The following is a 16140-nucleotide window of genomic DNA, read 5'->3' on the forward strand; positions in this document are numbered from 1 at the left end:
GGGGTCTCTGGCACAAAATATTTTTCAGATGAGGATCCGCAGCCAAAGTCTGACTGAGAACCACTGTGTTGGGTTTTGAACGTGGCTGGCACCACGTTCAAACCTCCAATACCCAACACTGTATCTTGGAAATGGATGAAGCTGAATTTCTTTAGAAAACCCCCCCAATAGCTACGCAGTCAACAGGATGTTTAAAACCTGGGAGGGAGGTGCGTGTGTGTGTGTGTGTGTGTGTGTGTGTGTGTGCGTGTGTGCGTGTGTGTGCGTGTGTGGGGTTTCTCTGTCACTGATGATTCAGTAAACACCTAAGTGGTTTCCCCATGACAGGAAGTTGACAGAACGCGTGGCGGAAATCAAACGCGAAACGTGCAGTCTTACATAAAAAGATGAGACAGCTCAACCATCGGTGGGTTAAGACCTTATAGAGTGGCATTTGTGGCCTCCCTCCACGTAAGCAGAAGTCAGAGAGAGAGAGAGAGAGCGCGAGAGAGAGAGAGAGAGAGAGCGAGCAGCATGGAGACACTGGTATTTCTATTTCCTCAATTTAACTTTTTGGCTTCAAAAGAGGAAGCGTATTTCAAAGTGCTCGGTCCAGAGGACTTGCAGAGAACGAGAATGAAAGACGACACGACCACCAGGTATGGATTTCCAAAACTTGAATCATTTCCAAATAGTTTTCTATGATAATATTACACATTACGCGATATTGAAGGAGGAGAAGGCAATCAGCCAAGTACTCTCACTGTACTGTACATTTCTTGCAATCTAAAGCAATAGATTCCAGGCAGCACATTGCTATGTCCGACGGTAACTTGGTTATGCTGTCTAAGGGGCCGTGTAATCTCAAATCAAATCATAACCTTACAGTGGCTGTGTGTCTGTGCCGTTTGTGTCTCTGTGTGGAAAGTCAAAAGCGGAAAGTCGTTTGGGGTGATAATTTATTTGCTGCACCTCTCTGGGGTCTGTTATTTATCAACACAGTGCTGCTACCATCGCTGCTCCTGCGGATGACCTTTTTCTTTTTTAAAAGGGAGAAGCCGAGAGTGGCTTGTTTTGAAGGTTGCCACTTTATAAATGTCTTCCACACAACTGGAAATTCTTTAACAGTCTATTGATTGACTTGGAAAACAGCGGGGCCCGCACATGCACTATGGAAGGCACTAACGTTCCATTTCCATTGGGTTACAGGCTCAAAGCCGACAGGAAGAGCCGTCTCAGCCTGTTGCTCACTAAGTCGGGCTCTCATGAAAACGTCAGTCCGGTTAAAACCACAAACACAGCATCCAACAAGTGAGCCAACGTTCATTCTTTCTTTTTATGTATACTCGCAGTCAGTGATGGAAAGTAGTTAAATGCATTTACTCAAGTATTGTTGCTTAAGTATAATTTTGAGATACTTTACATTTTTCCATACTTTATACTTGTACTCCATGCATCTGAGAGTCAAATATTGTACTTGACCCCTATTTTATTCTTCCTAATTCAAGTACTTTTACTATCGGTACTTTATTCTGTTGCCAATACTTTGTACTTTTACTCAAGTAACATTTTGAATGCACTTTTACCACTAGATATTTCTAAATTGTGGTATTGCCACTTTTGTACCAAACACTGCTCGCAATGTTGTTGTTTTTCTGCCAGTTTACTGTCATTATCCTATAGCTATAAACTCCATGAATCACTGCAGAACTGCAGGGAAAAAAGGGGAATTGAAAGTTGTGTGCAAGGGATATGTCTCTGGGGAGGGACTCACAAAATCTCTTTGGCTTTTTTTTCGCAGCATCTCAACAGAGGCAGCTTTGACATGGAGCGACTCCTTTGAAGAACTACTAAAAGATTCAGGTTAGATTGAAGCCTCAAATCTCTCCATTTGCCCGTGTGTGTCACACTCACACTATGCTGTCCGGAGCGGTTTGCTCCGCTGTCAAGCATTCTACAGGCATTTGCAATGGAAGCTGATGGTTTGTTATGTTGTGCTGATGGTGTGTAAGGGAACAACAAACCAGTTTCACTACATCTTTTTCATGTTTGTATAGCAGACGGAAAACACAGAAGCTCTTCGACTTCCTCATATGTCCGTGTTTAGCATCATCATTGCCACATTTTTATTTTGAGCTGGAAAATCTGCAGTAATTGGAGACTTGTTTATGGGGGGAAGGTGAGCACATTTAAACAGTGGGGACGGTGATTCAGCAAAAATGGCTACGTTGTGAGCTTGTAGATCAGCACAACCCTATTTTATGTTTTTGGAAGTATAAATTAGGGTTAAATCTAGCTGTCTAGGAGTCTAAACAACACGCTCTAGAAACAAGACTAAAACAGCCACATGTGGATGGCTGGCGTGTGCACAGGATGGCATTATTCAATGAAACCCGCATACAGTACAGTGGCTCTCAAACGTTTTCATGTCAAAGACCCCCCAAATCAATATATATTTGGCTACGGACTCCCATCTGAAAATATTTTGTGCCAGGGACCCTCATGAGGGAGTTTTTATAGGGTTAAAGTGGTTAAACTGTTCCTCATTTTGCCCGGGGTACCCCCTGGCCTGAAAAAAAAAAACTCAAGAACCCCTGGACTATATCAAACACATGCAGTCGGACTGACAGACACAAATTGATGGGATCAGCTCATCAAAAACACAAGTTCAATTTTCCACTTCCGTGGATTCCTACCATCCTTGAGCACATTTTCCAATATTCAGGGAGAACCCTGTCTGATGAACCAAACCATTTGACATTTTCCCCTTAATAACTTTAACTAAACTCTCCCTCGTTCTCTTTCTCTTCTGTCTGAACAGTGAACATGCATGCGTGCGCTCTTTGTCATACCCGCGTGTGTGTGTGCAAGCCCTGTACTCCCTATAGCAAACTTCCACTTCCCCCTATCATTTTATTAAACCTCTTTTATTTATTTATTTCATACACACTTTTTATCCGTTCGGGTTTTGTCTTTCAGCTACTTATTGAAACTCAACTCTTTAATTAAACTTTTACTTAAACTTTGTTTTACTCTCCTGTACGGCCGTAATTAGCCAACATTTATCTTAAAAGGGCTTAAAATATCCCCTCTCTACAGAGACCCTGTGAGATTAGAGACTGTTTCACTCGGGTAGAACAATTAAGCTGACAGCACGTTTTAGGAGCATTATAGGAGCTCTAACTGTGTGAGTGTGTGAGGCAGTTGAAAGGGTACCTATAGAGTCTATAGCATACATGGGCAACTGGCGGCCCGGGAGCCACATGCGGCCCCCACCTTCACTTAATGCGGCCTGCAGGTTAATATCAGAATACTGATATATTATTGATTTCAGCTGTTGCAATTCCAAACATGCAAACATGACCCGCTTCAATTACTTCAGTCTATATTAGTAGCTTAATGACTAGTATTCAAATATTATTGTCTTTTTTATGTCCAATGTGTTTGTATTTAAGTTCATAAAGTTAACATAAGTATAACTAAATGCATTTGCTCAAAACGCGACGTGTTTTGAGCTTGTAGATCGGCTATTTTTGCTACTCTTGTGTGACATAGAAGTCTGGGAAAGCGAGACATTTTATTTAAATGTAACTACTTAAACCCCATTTGTCATTGACTAGAGTTCCCCATGGGTCTAAATTTGTCCCTGTCTTTATTTCCCTCTACACCAAGTCCCTTCGCCGAAAATAGACGATCTACACAACCTGTCAAACTTTTGCTGAATGTTCGCCCCCGGAATGGGGAATGCTTAGGGTTCGTGTGGTTTATTAGACAAGGATAAACCCCTTGAGATGCATCATATGTTTTCAAGGCGGTCCTCTTGCAGTGCTGATCAACACACCATAGAGCTGTGTTTCCCAAACAATGGCTCAGGACCCATGTGTGGGTCACAGACCCATTTTTATTAGCCTGGTAAACCCTCCCTCCGGAAATCTCATTTCCATTTGATTCCAGGAGTGAGTCTGGCCTGATTGCCCATTGTGGGAGTTTCTAGAGGAATTACCAACTAACCGAGCCAATCAGCGTCCTCACTCATTGTTTTGTGATTGACAGCGGGGGTAGGCCAATCAGGTGGAACCAGAGTGGTTCGCACGTCATTAATCAATACACCTTTCATACAAGCTGCTCATTAACATCAAAGACAAACCAATTACTCCTGGTGATAATCACTGCAGCCTAAAGTGGCTTAATTGGACATCAAAGGGCCACTTCATAGCTACATTACTCCCGCCCATCTCCAGCCCACAGCCAAATTGCCCATATAGGTCTGCAGGCCAGACTCACTCCTGAAATAAAATACAATTAAGATTTCTGGAGGGAGGGTTTACCAGGCTACATTTTTATGGGCCGTGAGTGAATATCAGTAGAGTCTGTAATATCGATAATAGACGGTGTCAGAATCAGAATCAGAATCAAACTTTATTATTGCCACATCACATTACAAGTAGCATCGATCTCCAGGCTTTTATTTTCCTTCGCGTTTTGCTCAAAAATAAGAGCCTGGACCAAGCTGTTGACATTTCTGGCATAGGAAGTGGGAGTCAACCTTTTCATTTCCCCAACCAACCAGAGTGCAAGTGGCCGTCGCTCCAAATGTTGTGACGTTAGGGCTCTCAATGCTGAACATTGGGGGAGGGGCGCGGGGCGGGGGCGGGTGCACAGATCGGTGAACCAATAGGCTCTATGCAGGAACCCCCTCAAGGAACCATGAGGGTCCCTGAACTACACTTTGAGACCCACTGGTGTAGCAGAGTGTTTCCAGTGAGCCAACATGCACAATATCAGAACCCTGACTCTGTTTGACCAGAATGGAACAGAGCCTTCATTAGTATCATTGGTAACACCTGTGAATGTCTTCACAATATGGCTGCTGTGCATAGAGCCTATAGGAGCCCACGGATGTTTTCTCCGGATATTTTGAATCCTCCCCTCTCTGCCAGATATCAGACTGGCTGGGGCAGGCTCCATTACGAGTATAACATGGGTGAAATTCTTAGTTGTGCTGGCCCATCAATACAGTTAAAAGATACATCGAGAATTAGAGCATAGGAGCGGAATAAAGTGCATTAAAAAAAGTGTCTGATGTGCATACTAATGTAAGAGTCATGAATGTATGTAAAGGAGAGTTCATTTGAGAACACAGATCAGTTCAGTCTGTGCAGTGGCCACAGGCTAAGCTTTTATTCAGCAGTCTAATTTCTCCTATAAAAACTGTTCATGAGTCTACAGTGGTGTTAAAGTTACACCACTGTAGTATTTCCAATGTTTAATACTTTTACTTCTACTCCACTACATCTCAGAGGCAAATATTGTACTGTTACTCCACTATAATTATTTGAAAACTTGAGTTACTAGTTACTTTGCAGATATAAATTATTAACACTTCAGCTCTGTTTTATACATAAGCTATTTTCAAACATTTTAGTACTTTTGGTACTTTAAGTATATTTTGAAGCGAATACTTTTGTACTTTTACTCAAGTAACATTTTGAACACATTTTGAACACCTTTTTACTTGTAACAGAGTATTTTTACATTGCAGTATCTCTCTCTTCCCTTTTTGCGTCCGATCCAGACGGCGTGGAGACCTTCTCTCAGTTCCTCCGGACGGAGTTCAGCGAGGAGAACATCGAGTTCTGGCTGGCGTGCGAAGACTTCAAGACCATCGACTCGGAAACCAAGCTGCTCTCCAAAGCCAAGCAGATGTATGCCGTTTTCATCGAGGCCGACGCGCCCAAAGAGGTACAACGTTAGCCCGGTTCCGGACGAATCTGCCATTGCAACAAAACAAACAAAATCACACCCAGTGTGAAGTGAGTGGTGCCTTACTGCCTTTGATGAGTTCATTATGCGCATGTGTTGCACTCCTGTTTGTGTTTAATTAGTGTTACTGGTTGCATCTTTGTGTTGCAATCAGCTGCAGCTGTTGAGGCCAGACACAAACATGTTGAGGCCGTCCGCAAACATACGGACGGACAGACAGACACACACACAAGGTCAAATGTAGGAGTGGTTGGCACCATTCAAAAATTCCCCTTGGCAGATTAGGTCTGGCCCCTCTCAATAAAGATTGAGTATTTCTCTCCCTCAGAAGTCGTGAGGGACCAATCAGGGCCCAATATGCAAATATGCAGTGGTGGAAAAAGTACTCAAATTCTTTACTTAAGTAAAAGTACCAACACTGCAATGTAGAAATACTCTGTTACAAGAAAAAAAGTCCAGAATTCTAAATTTACTCGAGTAAAAGTACAAAAGTATTGGCACCAAAATGTACTTAAAGTACCAAAAGTAAAAGTACTAAAATGTTTGAAAATAGCCGATCTACAAGCTCACAACTCGTAGATCGGCTATTTTCAAATAGCCTAGGTATGAAATAGGGCTGATTTTTTTATTTTATAATAATTTATATCTGCAAAGTAACTAGTAACTAAAGTTGTCAACTAATAGTAGTGGAGTAAAAGTACAATATTTGCCTCTGAGATGTAGTGGAGTAGAAGTAAAGTAGGCTACAAATACCTCAAAATTGTACTTAAGTACAGTACTCAAGTAAATGTACTTAGTTACTTTACACCACATATGGGGCGGGTTTATCACCATTTTTTAAATTTCCATTTTGAGATTCCAGAGTAATATCTACGCAGTGATATTGGCCATGCCAGGCTAGTACAACATGAGTGTGACTCACACTAATGTTTACACTGTGTGAATCACATTCACAAACACGTCACTAATAGGATTTTCACACCTGCTTGTGGTTGATGGGTGACGACAGCAGACGCTTAGAAATTCACCCAAACCTCCTTACGAGGCAAACGCCCACCACTTAAAGCACGACTTCACCCATTTTCAACCTGTCTTCATTATCATTGGTCCTCACTAATGCTCATGATAACATGGCACCATTATTGTCTATTCAGGCTGTGGACAGTTCAGAAACCCGTCTACCAGTGACATCATCGATAGGGAATCCAAGCTAATAGAAACTACAGGCTTTCTATTCATTGAAAGTTAGCATGCTGTAATAGATATAATAACATATATAACTAGAAAAAGTGCTCCTCGGAGCACAACTCTCCGCCAGAAGACTTGTGTTGGTTCGAAGGTCGCGAAGGTCGCTATCCCTCTTGTATATGTAAGTGTCCTATCCATCCTGTCTGGGTAAGTGTCCTCTTCCGTTCATTCTGTGTAAGTGTCCTATCCCTCCTGTCCTATCCGTCCTGTCTATGTAAGTGTCATATCCCTCCTGTCTATATAAGTGTCCTATCTGTCCTATCTGTCCAATAAGACAGATAGGAACAATTGGACCGCGACTACTTGACTACTTCCGGTTCGAAGGTCTGGGAGTGAGCTAGTGGCCGGATTTTCGGTATTGGAATCTGGCTTATCACAGTGACACATGTATTTATAGGTCGCTATCCCTCTTGTATATGTAAGTGTCCTATCCAACCTGTCTGGGTAAGTGTCCTCTTCCGTTCTGTCTGTGTGAGTGTCCTATCCCTCCTGTCTGTATAAGTGTCCTATGTCATATCCCTCCTGTCTATATAAATGTCCTATCTGTCCTATCTGCCAATTATGTATCAGCCATGCAGCCATTTCATGGTTCCCGTCTTACCTCACTCTGACAGTGGCGGAGACACTGTCAGAGTGATGCCATGTATATATAGGCCCGGTGGCGTCACTAGCCAATCAGATCACAGTATTTCACGTGTCACGTGAGGCTTGACCAATCGGTGTGTCATGTTTAGAAAGTGAAAACGCAGTGATAACAATACTCTCCTGGCGGAGAGTAATAAAAACCTTCTTAATTATGATGTCACTGGTAGACGGGTTTCTGAAGGTTTCTGACACAGACTCATAAAATGACACAATTTTATCAGGAGCATTAGTGAGGATCTATTATATGAAGAAAAATGGGTGAAGTTGTCCTTTAAATCTGCCACCCATATTTTTATTTTAGTAAATAAAATGTTATTTCTGTATGGTAGAGTACAGTATGTTAATACAATATGCAGTAGCTAATACATCTGCAGTGGTTGGATGTGGTCTGCCTAATCTTCCATTGAGATATGGTGTCGGGTAGGACACCATATGTGATTGGACACTAGATAGGACTATGGCACCACCTTCAGGTAGTTCGGACGCCTATCTCCATTTCACAAATTCCCAAAAATCTCTGAGTGTGTGTGTCACCTGACCAGTGTATCTCTGGGAACTTCATTGTGATACTGTAGACCCCCATGTGATACCATTTTGTTTCACCTCTGTGACCCCAAACAACACAGCTGTACAATCCTCAGTGTTCATTTAACCCGGGAACGCATCTTGTGTCATGTTCAAGATTTCGTTGGCTACTCAAGGCACCAAGTGCGGCGCTATGCGAGCTTGTAGATCTGCAATTTCTTTGGAAAAATCGTGAAAATGTGGTGCAAATCTTTGAATATATATATGTTTTTAAAGCGAACATTTTTAACTCAAATCTTTGCTTCTGGGGGTTCTACAAATGTCTTCTAAACTGTTTTTTGGGGGGAAAACACTTTGTTGGTTCTCAAACGTTTTCATATTTGTCCTGTCCCACTGATCATTTTTCGGGCTATTAGTCGTCTAAAATACGTCTAACGGCTAGGCTAAAACCGGGTTATAACTGGTCTAAAAGTAAATGTTTTTTCAACGTCTATTCTTAGCCTTGACGTTGATTATCTGTTTTTTAAGCGTCTATATATTGACCGTCTATAGCCGTTGAAATGACGTCTATAATATAGACGTCCATATATAGACGCTTAAAAAACAGATAATCAACGTCTAGGCTAAGCTTAGACGTTAAAAAAACGTTATAACCCGGTTTTAGACAGAGGTCTAATAGCCGACTATGGCTCACTGGGGTGGTCGGGTCGGACCACTACTGGTTGACAGGTGGTGTGTTGCATGAAGCTCAAAATCGCAATCCTCGGCTCAAAACAGACTCTCTGTATGAGCTCAGCTGTAGAAGTTTTGCCGCTCGCGCGCGCGGGGGGGGCACCCGGGTTCAGAACCTGGGTATATATACGACGTAAAAGTTACAGATTACATCGTTAATATTGAAGAACTAATGTAAAATGGATGTTAATAGTAATGTATAAGTAATGAGCAGCTGAGTACAGGGGTTCAATCAATGTAGTAGGAGTGTACATTAAAATCCTCGGGGCTGAAAAAGAGACCCGCGTCGGGTCATTTTTATACTCTAAGAGATCACTTAAGACCGAGGGTTTCGCTGTGTATAGTCCTGATAAATGATGACCATTATCCAGCGTGACAGTCATGGGTGTGCTGAGCACACGGCCAGGATAGTGCATGCAAGGCTGTTGCATAAGTAATATTGATTATGTAAGTAAAAAAAAAAGGCAGATAACTTCACTATAGCTACAGAAAGCAGGGCTATCTATTTGTCGTCACGGGGTCGGTGAAGTATTACGTGTTATTGTCTGGAGGAACAACAGCGGTTGTGGATGAGTTGTACGGTCATTAACCACCAGCAGGCTGACCTTTTAATAGGCTCTATGCACAGCAGCCATATTGGAAAATAAATTGGGCCTCTCCCTAATTTCCTTCCACAGGTGTTTCCAATGATTCTAATGAAGGCTCTGTTCCATTTCGTGTAGCACAGTGGTTTTCAAACTTTTTAATTTCAAGTACCCCCATAACTCTGAGAGGGAACCAAATTGACCCGTTACACACCCCTCAAGGAACCATGAGGGTCCCTGAACCCCATTTTGAGAGTGTTTCCAGTGAGCCAACATGCACAGTATCAGCACCCTGACTCTTTTGGAACACAACTTTAATTAGCATCATTGGTAAGACCTGTGAAGGAAGTGAGGAAGAGGCCCAATTTTTTTTCCAATACGGCTGCTGTGCATAGAGCCTATTCATTCATCTATACTTTGTCGTACGACTGGTTGCGCGCGCCGAAAACCGTCATGTCGCAGTGCGAGCTTGTAGATCCGCTAGATCCGCTTAGGTACTGTATGTGTAGGCCAATGGTTCTCAAAGTGGGGTCCGGGGACTTGCGGGGGGTCCTTGATGGGTTTCCAGGGGGGGTTACCCTAGCTAAATGAGGAATTGAACCATTTGTACACACTCAAGAGTTATGGGCGTCCTTGAAAGTGAAAAGTTAGAAAAGTTAGTTAGTGGACTATGTGCCATAGTGTCATAGTAAATCAGTGTCATACATATATTGAAGAAAACCTGGAGAATGACATTCAGTTATAGGGTCTTATGATCAAAACAAGAACATTATGAGGGAAAACACCACTGTTTTAGGCTACTCTGGCCTTGCACACTGCGCTGGTGTTGCTGTTGGTTGCTGCAAAGCAAAGCGAGGCGAGTTTCTGCATGTTCCTCATGCACACACACACGCACACACTGACACACACTGACACACACGCACACACACACACACACACACACACACACACACACACACACACACACACACACACACACACACACACACATACACTGACCACCATGCAGTGAAGCAGTCTCAGGGTCTCTCAGGGAGGTAACCGTTGGACCACAGGTTGATTTTGCAGAACGTGGCTGCAGAAAGTGGAAGTATGTGTTCTCAGCCAGCCACCCACGCACATGACTATGAAAAAAAAGCACAAAGCAACTTATTATTACAGCGACATGAAAACGCACGCCAGCTCAAGCGATTTCCAAGAAGATCAAAATGCAAATGACAGTAAAATTGCAGATTATACAGCCTTTCACGGAGGGGAGGGGTAGTGGCTTTGAATAAACATGAATATCTCATCACTGCAATGCCGCGTTGAATCTTTTTTGGTGCTGTCGGCTATTTAAATAGCTTCCCTAATGCAAATGTTTTAGAGGGCCGATCTTTGAATTAAATGCAATTAAAAAATGAATTGACTGATCTGTGATTTGTTGGATTAGTTGAGTTGATAATGAATTGGATGTTAATTTTAGAGATTGAATTGTTTGATATTCTACTCCCAAAATGCTTTAGTTCCTGAGAATAAGGCTCACACCATGGCTACCATTGGTACGGTCGACATGTCTGCAAAACTAGACAGTTCATTTAACTGTTTCACAGTGTTTCTTGTTGATATTACAATATGTTTCTATCAAAGTGGAACCAAGCCCTCGATACATGAGTTTGCTGTCATCTAAAGGTTAAAAATCATTTCAAGTTCTAGGTTGAACTTGGTCATGTATACTGTGACGTAAAGCAACACAGCTGCAGCTAATGAAATTAATGCCAACGAGGCCATGTTGAACGTGTTGCTTGCATCACATTGGCGCTAAAGTGGCCTAGGTTTTAGCTTTGTAAACACCCACCTAGACGGATCTAAAATGAACATTAGAACGTAGATGCAATAACTTCTCTGTCCAAAAAATAAATAAATAGGCTTTATGCACAGCAGCCATATTTATACCTTCACAGGTGTTACCAATGATTCTAATGAAGGCTCTGTTCCATTTAGTGTAGCACAGTGGTTCTCAAACCTTTTAATTTCAAGGACCCCCATTACACTGAGAGTGTACAAGTGGAACCAAATGGACTCTTACGGGTCCATTTGGTTTCATTTGTACACTCTCAAAGTTACACACCCGTAAGGGGCTATTTGGAACCCTCTCAAGGAACCATGAGGGTCCCTGGACCACCCTTTCAGACCCACTGGTAGCAAAGTGTTTCCAGTGAGTCACCATGCACAATATCAGCACCCTGACTTCTGTTGAATAGAGCCTTCATTAGTATCATTGGTAACACCTGTGAAGGAAGTAAGAAGAGATCCAATTTCTTTCCAATATGGCTGCTGTGCATATAGAGCCTATTCAGCCAGGTGTAATTAGTAACAGAATCCTCCGCTGCGTTGTCGTGGTTGTGACCGTTGCGTTGTCCTCTCTCTCTCTCTCTCATCATCAGGTGAACATTGACCACTGCACCAAGGTGGCCATCCAGAAGAACTACGCCCAGCCCACGACCGGCTGCTTCGACGCCGCCCAGAGCAAAGTGTACGGCCTGATGAAGAAGGACTGCTACCCCAGGTTCCTCAAGTCCGACCTCTACCTGCGCCTCACCCGGCGGAGGGCGGCGGGCTCCACCATGTTCCGCAGGAGGTCGCGCTCCTGCGTGTTCAACGAGAGGGGAGAGGAGACGTCAGGCCGGTAGTACAGAGGCAGCTTTAGCTGTCGTAATGACCAAAAAGGGCTGGGAGAAGCTGAAGGCTGTGTGGCAGCCATGTATGCATTTTTAAAACTATTCTAACAATGAAATAAGTAAAAAAAAAAAAAAAATGAGGTGGGAGACCACTGTTTAATGCAAACAAAACTTTTATGCCTTCAAATATGCAGCACAAACACACAAAATACTTAAACATAATACAGACTACTTGATGCATATTAAATGCATTATTTATTAATCAAATGATATTTCAACCAATCTGTATTGGTTGAGTATGTTAACATCTGCAGTGGTTGGAGGCGGTCTCTCTACTCTTCCGTTGAGAAATGTAGAGCCGTGACACACTGACTGCAAGCATCACCGATGCGCGTCAAGAAATCATACCCTTCTCGCGTTGCTCTGACTCATTTCGGATGGTGTGTGCCACGCGTCGATGCTCCAAGGTAGAACCCATCTTTGAGAGACGCACAAACAGGTTTTGGCGCGTTTGTGGGTGTGTGGTTGCAGCCCTTGTAAACAATGGGTGCGTTTGACAAGGCACGTGTCTGACGCTCGCAATGTGTCAGGGCCTTATTACAGTAGATCCTGGTGTCGGGTGGAAGGAAAAAAAAGAAAGGGCTGACAAGTAGTACTGCCTGAAGCTCATACACACACGATTTCTCACCTGGCCAAGACATTTGGCCTGTCATGCAAGGAGACCCGGTTTCAAATAGGACATGAGATATACGAATTAGCCATTCTGCTCGTCATACTATACTATCAGGTACAGAATGCAGAAACCACCAGTGCATGTGAAGTTTGTACGCTAGACATTATCGCGGAACGTGATATCCCGACTCCCCTGCCCCGTTAACCATGTTAAACCCCGGCATCCGTATTGTGGGGGAAAGCTTTCGCCGGACATAGCAGATCGTCAAGCTCACAACATTGTCGATCGTCCATCTTCAGTGAAAGCTTTCCTCACAATAACAGAAAACTGAAAATATACTAGCGTAGGGCCCTGAGGGAACCCCGGTTTTAAGTGGTTATAAGCCCGGTTTACACTTAATTGCACGCCGGTGTAGCGCGCCAAAAATAGCCGATCTACAAGCGCTCTATACACCGCGTGCAACGGAGTACAATCGCAGCCTTATATACCTTGCCACGGTGGTTTTAATTTCAAGGACTCCCATAACTCTGAGAGTATGTTACAAACGGAACCAAAATGTATTACCGACATTTCCTTTGGGAAGCCCCCCCCCCCCCCCCCCCCGAGGGGTCCCTGGACCCCACGCTGAGACCCACTGCCTTACTTAACACACGGTCCATGTGAGAACACTTACTTACCGTGGCTGGGTTCAAAGGTTTGTCTGAATCCAGCTGCCTCGACTCCCAGTCCAGCGATAGACCTGCGCAGAGCATTAATCATGGTGATGTGTGTTTCAGCACTTAATATGATACCCCATTAAAACAGATTCATGATTCTATGACCCCCAGACCAGTTTGCTCTGGTCTCAGCTGCAGCACAAAGCCTGCAGCAAACAGTGACTCCGGCTTATTGCATCGTTTTAATGAGACATACCGGGGAGAGATTATAATATATTTCTGGTGTCAATTAATATTATTCCTTCTCTAGTGAAACAAATATATCCTGTTTTGAATACTAATATGAAACTAAATCCTCATTTGTTATTGTTTTTTCAGTGTGTGCCACCGCTGTAACTCAATAATTCATGTTTTTTTTTTTGTAATGACCATGTACTGTATGTGGGCTTGCTGTTGTAAATTGTACATAATGGAATCTGTGGAATAATTATTGAAATAAAGATTGTATTATAAAAGGCGTTTTTGCATCAAGCTCCTTAGTATCATCAATTATCTCACATGAATAATATTAAATGTGATAGATGGGAGCCATAATATTGGCAACATTATCCCACATGGGTAGAAATGCAAGAATTTGGAACTCTCCAAACCACAGACAAATTAATAGACCCCATGAACCGAGTACCACCACTCCGGGACAGAATTATTCATGCTATTAGAGTGTGCACCCCACATTTCTTACAAAGACTATTTGTATTAATTTCAACGTTCAACGAACGAACAATCCTCTCATTCCCCCCCCTCTGACACACAAGTGGAGGCACGCATTGCTGCTTGTCTGGCTGACATCTCGGAGTGGATGTCGACGCACCACCTGAAGCTCAACCTGGACAAGACCGAACTGATGTTCCTCCCGGGGAAGGGCTGTCCGCACCGAGACATGGCCATCACCATTGATAATGCTGTGGTGACGTCAACTCGGACTGCGAAGAGTGACCCTGGACGATCAACTGTCGTTCTCGGCAAACATCGCATCAGTGACACGGTCCTGCAGATTCCTCCTCTACAACATCAGGAGGATTCGCCCCTTCCTCACGGAGAAGGCAGCCTAGGTGCTCATCCAGGCTCTTGTCATCTCCCGCCTGGACTACTGCAACTCCCTCCTGGCTGGTGCTCCGGCATCTGCCATCAGACCTCTGGAGCTTGTTCAGAAAGCTGCAGCTCGTCTAGTGTTCAACCGCCCCAAGTTCTCCCACACAACTATCCTTCTCCGTTCTCTACACTGGCTCCCCGTAGCAGGTCGGATCCAGTTTAAAACCCTGGTGCTAGCCTATAGGGCAGTGAAAGGAACAGCTCCTTCCTACCTCCGGCCTATGGTTGATGCCTACACCCCTGCCCGACCACTTCGGTCTGCCACCTCGGGGCGACTGATTGCACAGTGGTGGAATGAACTTCCCACTGAAGTCAGGATAGCAGAGTCACTGCCCATCTTTCGCCGCAGGCTGAAAACCCACCTCTTCAGGAAACACTACCCTTCCTCTTTGCCTGGCCTACTTGTTGTTAACTAGTTGTACGAACTCTTGTTTTAGTTTTGTATTGTTTTATTGGATCTTGTTTAGTCGATACACTTATTTGTTTGAGCTCGTGCTCATTTGATTTTGCTATTTTGTCCCATCTGTTTAAGAAAGTAGGTAGCTGATATATTGCACTTTTACCTTAGCGCAAGGTATACTCTTGGTTGCTTGTTTTTTGCAGGAAATGCACTTAAGACTTCTGGTGATTAGTAGTTTTCGTTCCCTACCTTTGTTGAATACACTTATTGTAAGTCGCTTTGGATAAAAGCGTCTGCTAAATGACTGTAATGTAATGTAATGTAACGTGCGAGTTGTCACTGATGCCTGATTCACACTTCACCGAACGATGGCGTTACTCCAAACAGCAGTCCACAAGCTCACAACGCGGCACGGATGAGCTTGTAGATCAGGTATTTTCGGCCACCGCCATAATGACGGAGCATAAATTAAACATGAGTGTGCCCCAACCTCATTCCTTGAATATGTGTGGTGAAATTAAAGCTATACAATTTGGGGCTTGTCTTAATGATAAACATTTTATTTGAACCAATCAGTATGGTAGAATATTTTGATACAATTAGTGCAGTGGTTGGAGGTGGTCTCCCTACTCTTCCATTGAGATATTTAGACCCTGGTGTCTGGTAGGACACCTACTGGTTATTTGAAGCAGACGGGTCACTGAATAGGCTCTATGCACAGCAGCCATATTGGAAAGAAATTGGGCCTCTCCCTTACTTCCTTCACAGGTGTTTCCAATGATTCTAATGAAGGCTCTGTTCCATTTTAATGTTTTCACACTTTTAGTATTAAACACTCACTCACTCACACACACACACACACACACACACACACACACACACACACACACACACACACACACACACACATAGGGTTCAGTTTAGATCAGCAGCACACACGTGTCTCCAGTGTACCTTTGTTGCCTGAGTTGTGAAGCTTATCTCCAAGTCGCTGTCATTTCACCAAAAAACATGCTTAGCATACGTTGCTCACATTAATTGCGTGTCAATGCAGAGGCCACTGAGGAAGCCGGCAGGCAGTGGCTGATCTCTCCTCACGGTGAATGGTCTGGAAAAGGAGGAG

At 43.5% G+C, this 16140-nt stretch overlaps 1 protein-coding gene across 1 annotated transcript; it reads left to right on the forward strand.

Annotated features, from left to right (window-relative positions):
- Positions 1-439: 439 nt before the first annotated feature.
- Positions 440-13983, forward strand: rgs18 (regulator of G protein signaling 18). Its single transcript, XM_084058499.1, has 5 exons — positions 440-638; positions 1189-1290; positions 1781-1842; positions 5555-5721; positions 11903-13983. The coding sequence occupies exons 1-5, from the start codon at positions 514-516 to the stop codon at positions 12146-12148; spliced, it is 702 nt and encodes a 233-aa protein (XP_083914625.1). The 5' UTR covers positions 440-513; the 3' UTR covers positions 12149-13983.
- The last annotated feature ends 2157 nt before the right edge of the window (positions 13984-16140 follow it).

Source organism: Gymnoscopelus microlampas (genome assembly GCF_963454915.1).
Source record: "Gymnoscopelus microlampas genome assembly, chromosome: 5".
Taxonomy (NCBI): Eukaryota; Metazoa; Chordata; class Actinopteri; order Myctophiformes; family Myctophidae; genus Gymnoscopelus; species Gymnoscopelus microlampas.

Bases quoted from the DNA above. Each gene is read 5' to 3' on its own strand.
- rgs18 (XM_084058499.1), top strand. From the start codon at position 514: ATGGAGACACTGGTATTTCTATTTCCTCAATTTAACTTTTTGGCTTCA. The intron at 639-1,188 runs GTATGGATTTCC...ATTGGGTTACAG, and splicing joins AAAGACGACACGACCACCAG to GCTCAAAGCCGACAGGAAGA. The intron at 5,722-11,902 runs GTACAACGTTAG...TCTCATCATCAG, and splicing joins AGGCCGACGCGCCCAAAGAG to GTGAACATTGACCACTGCAC.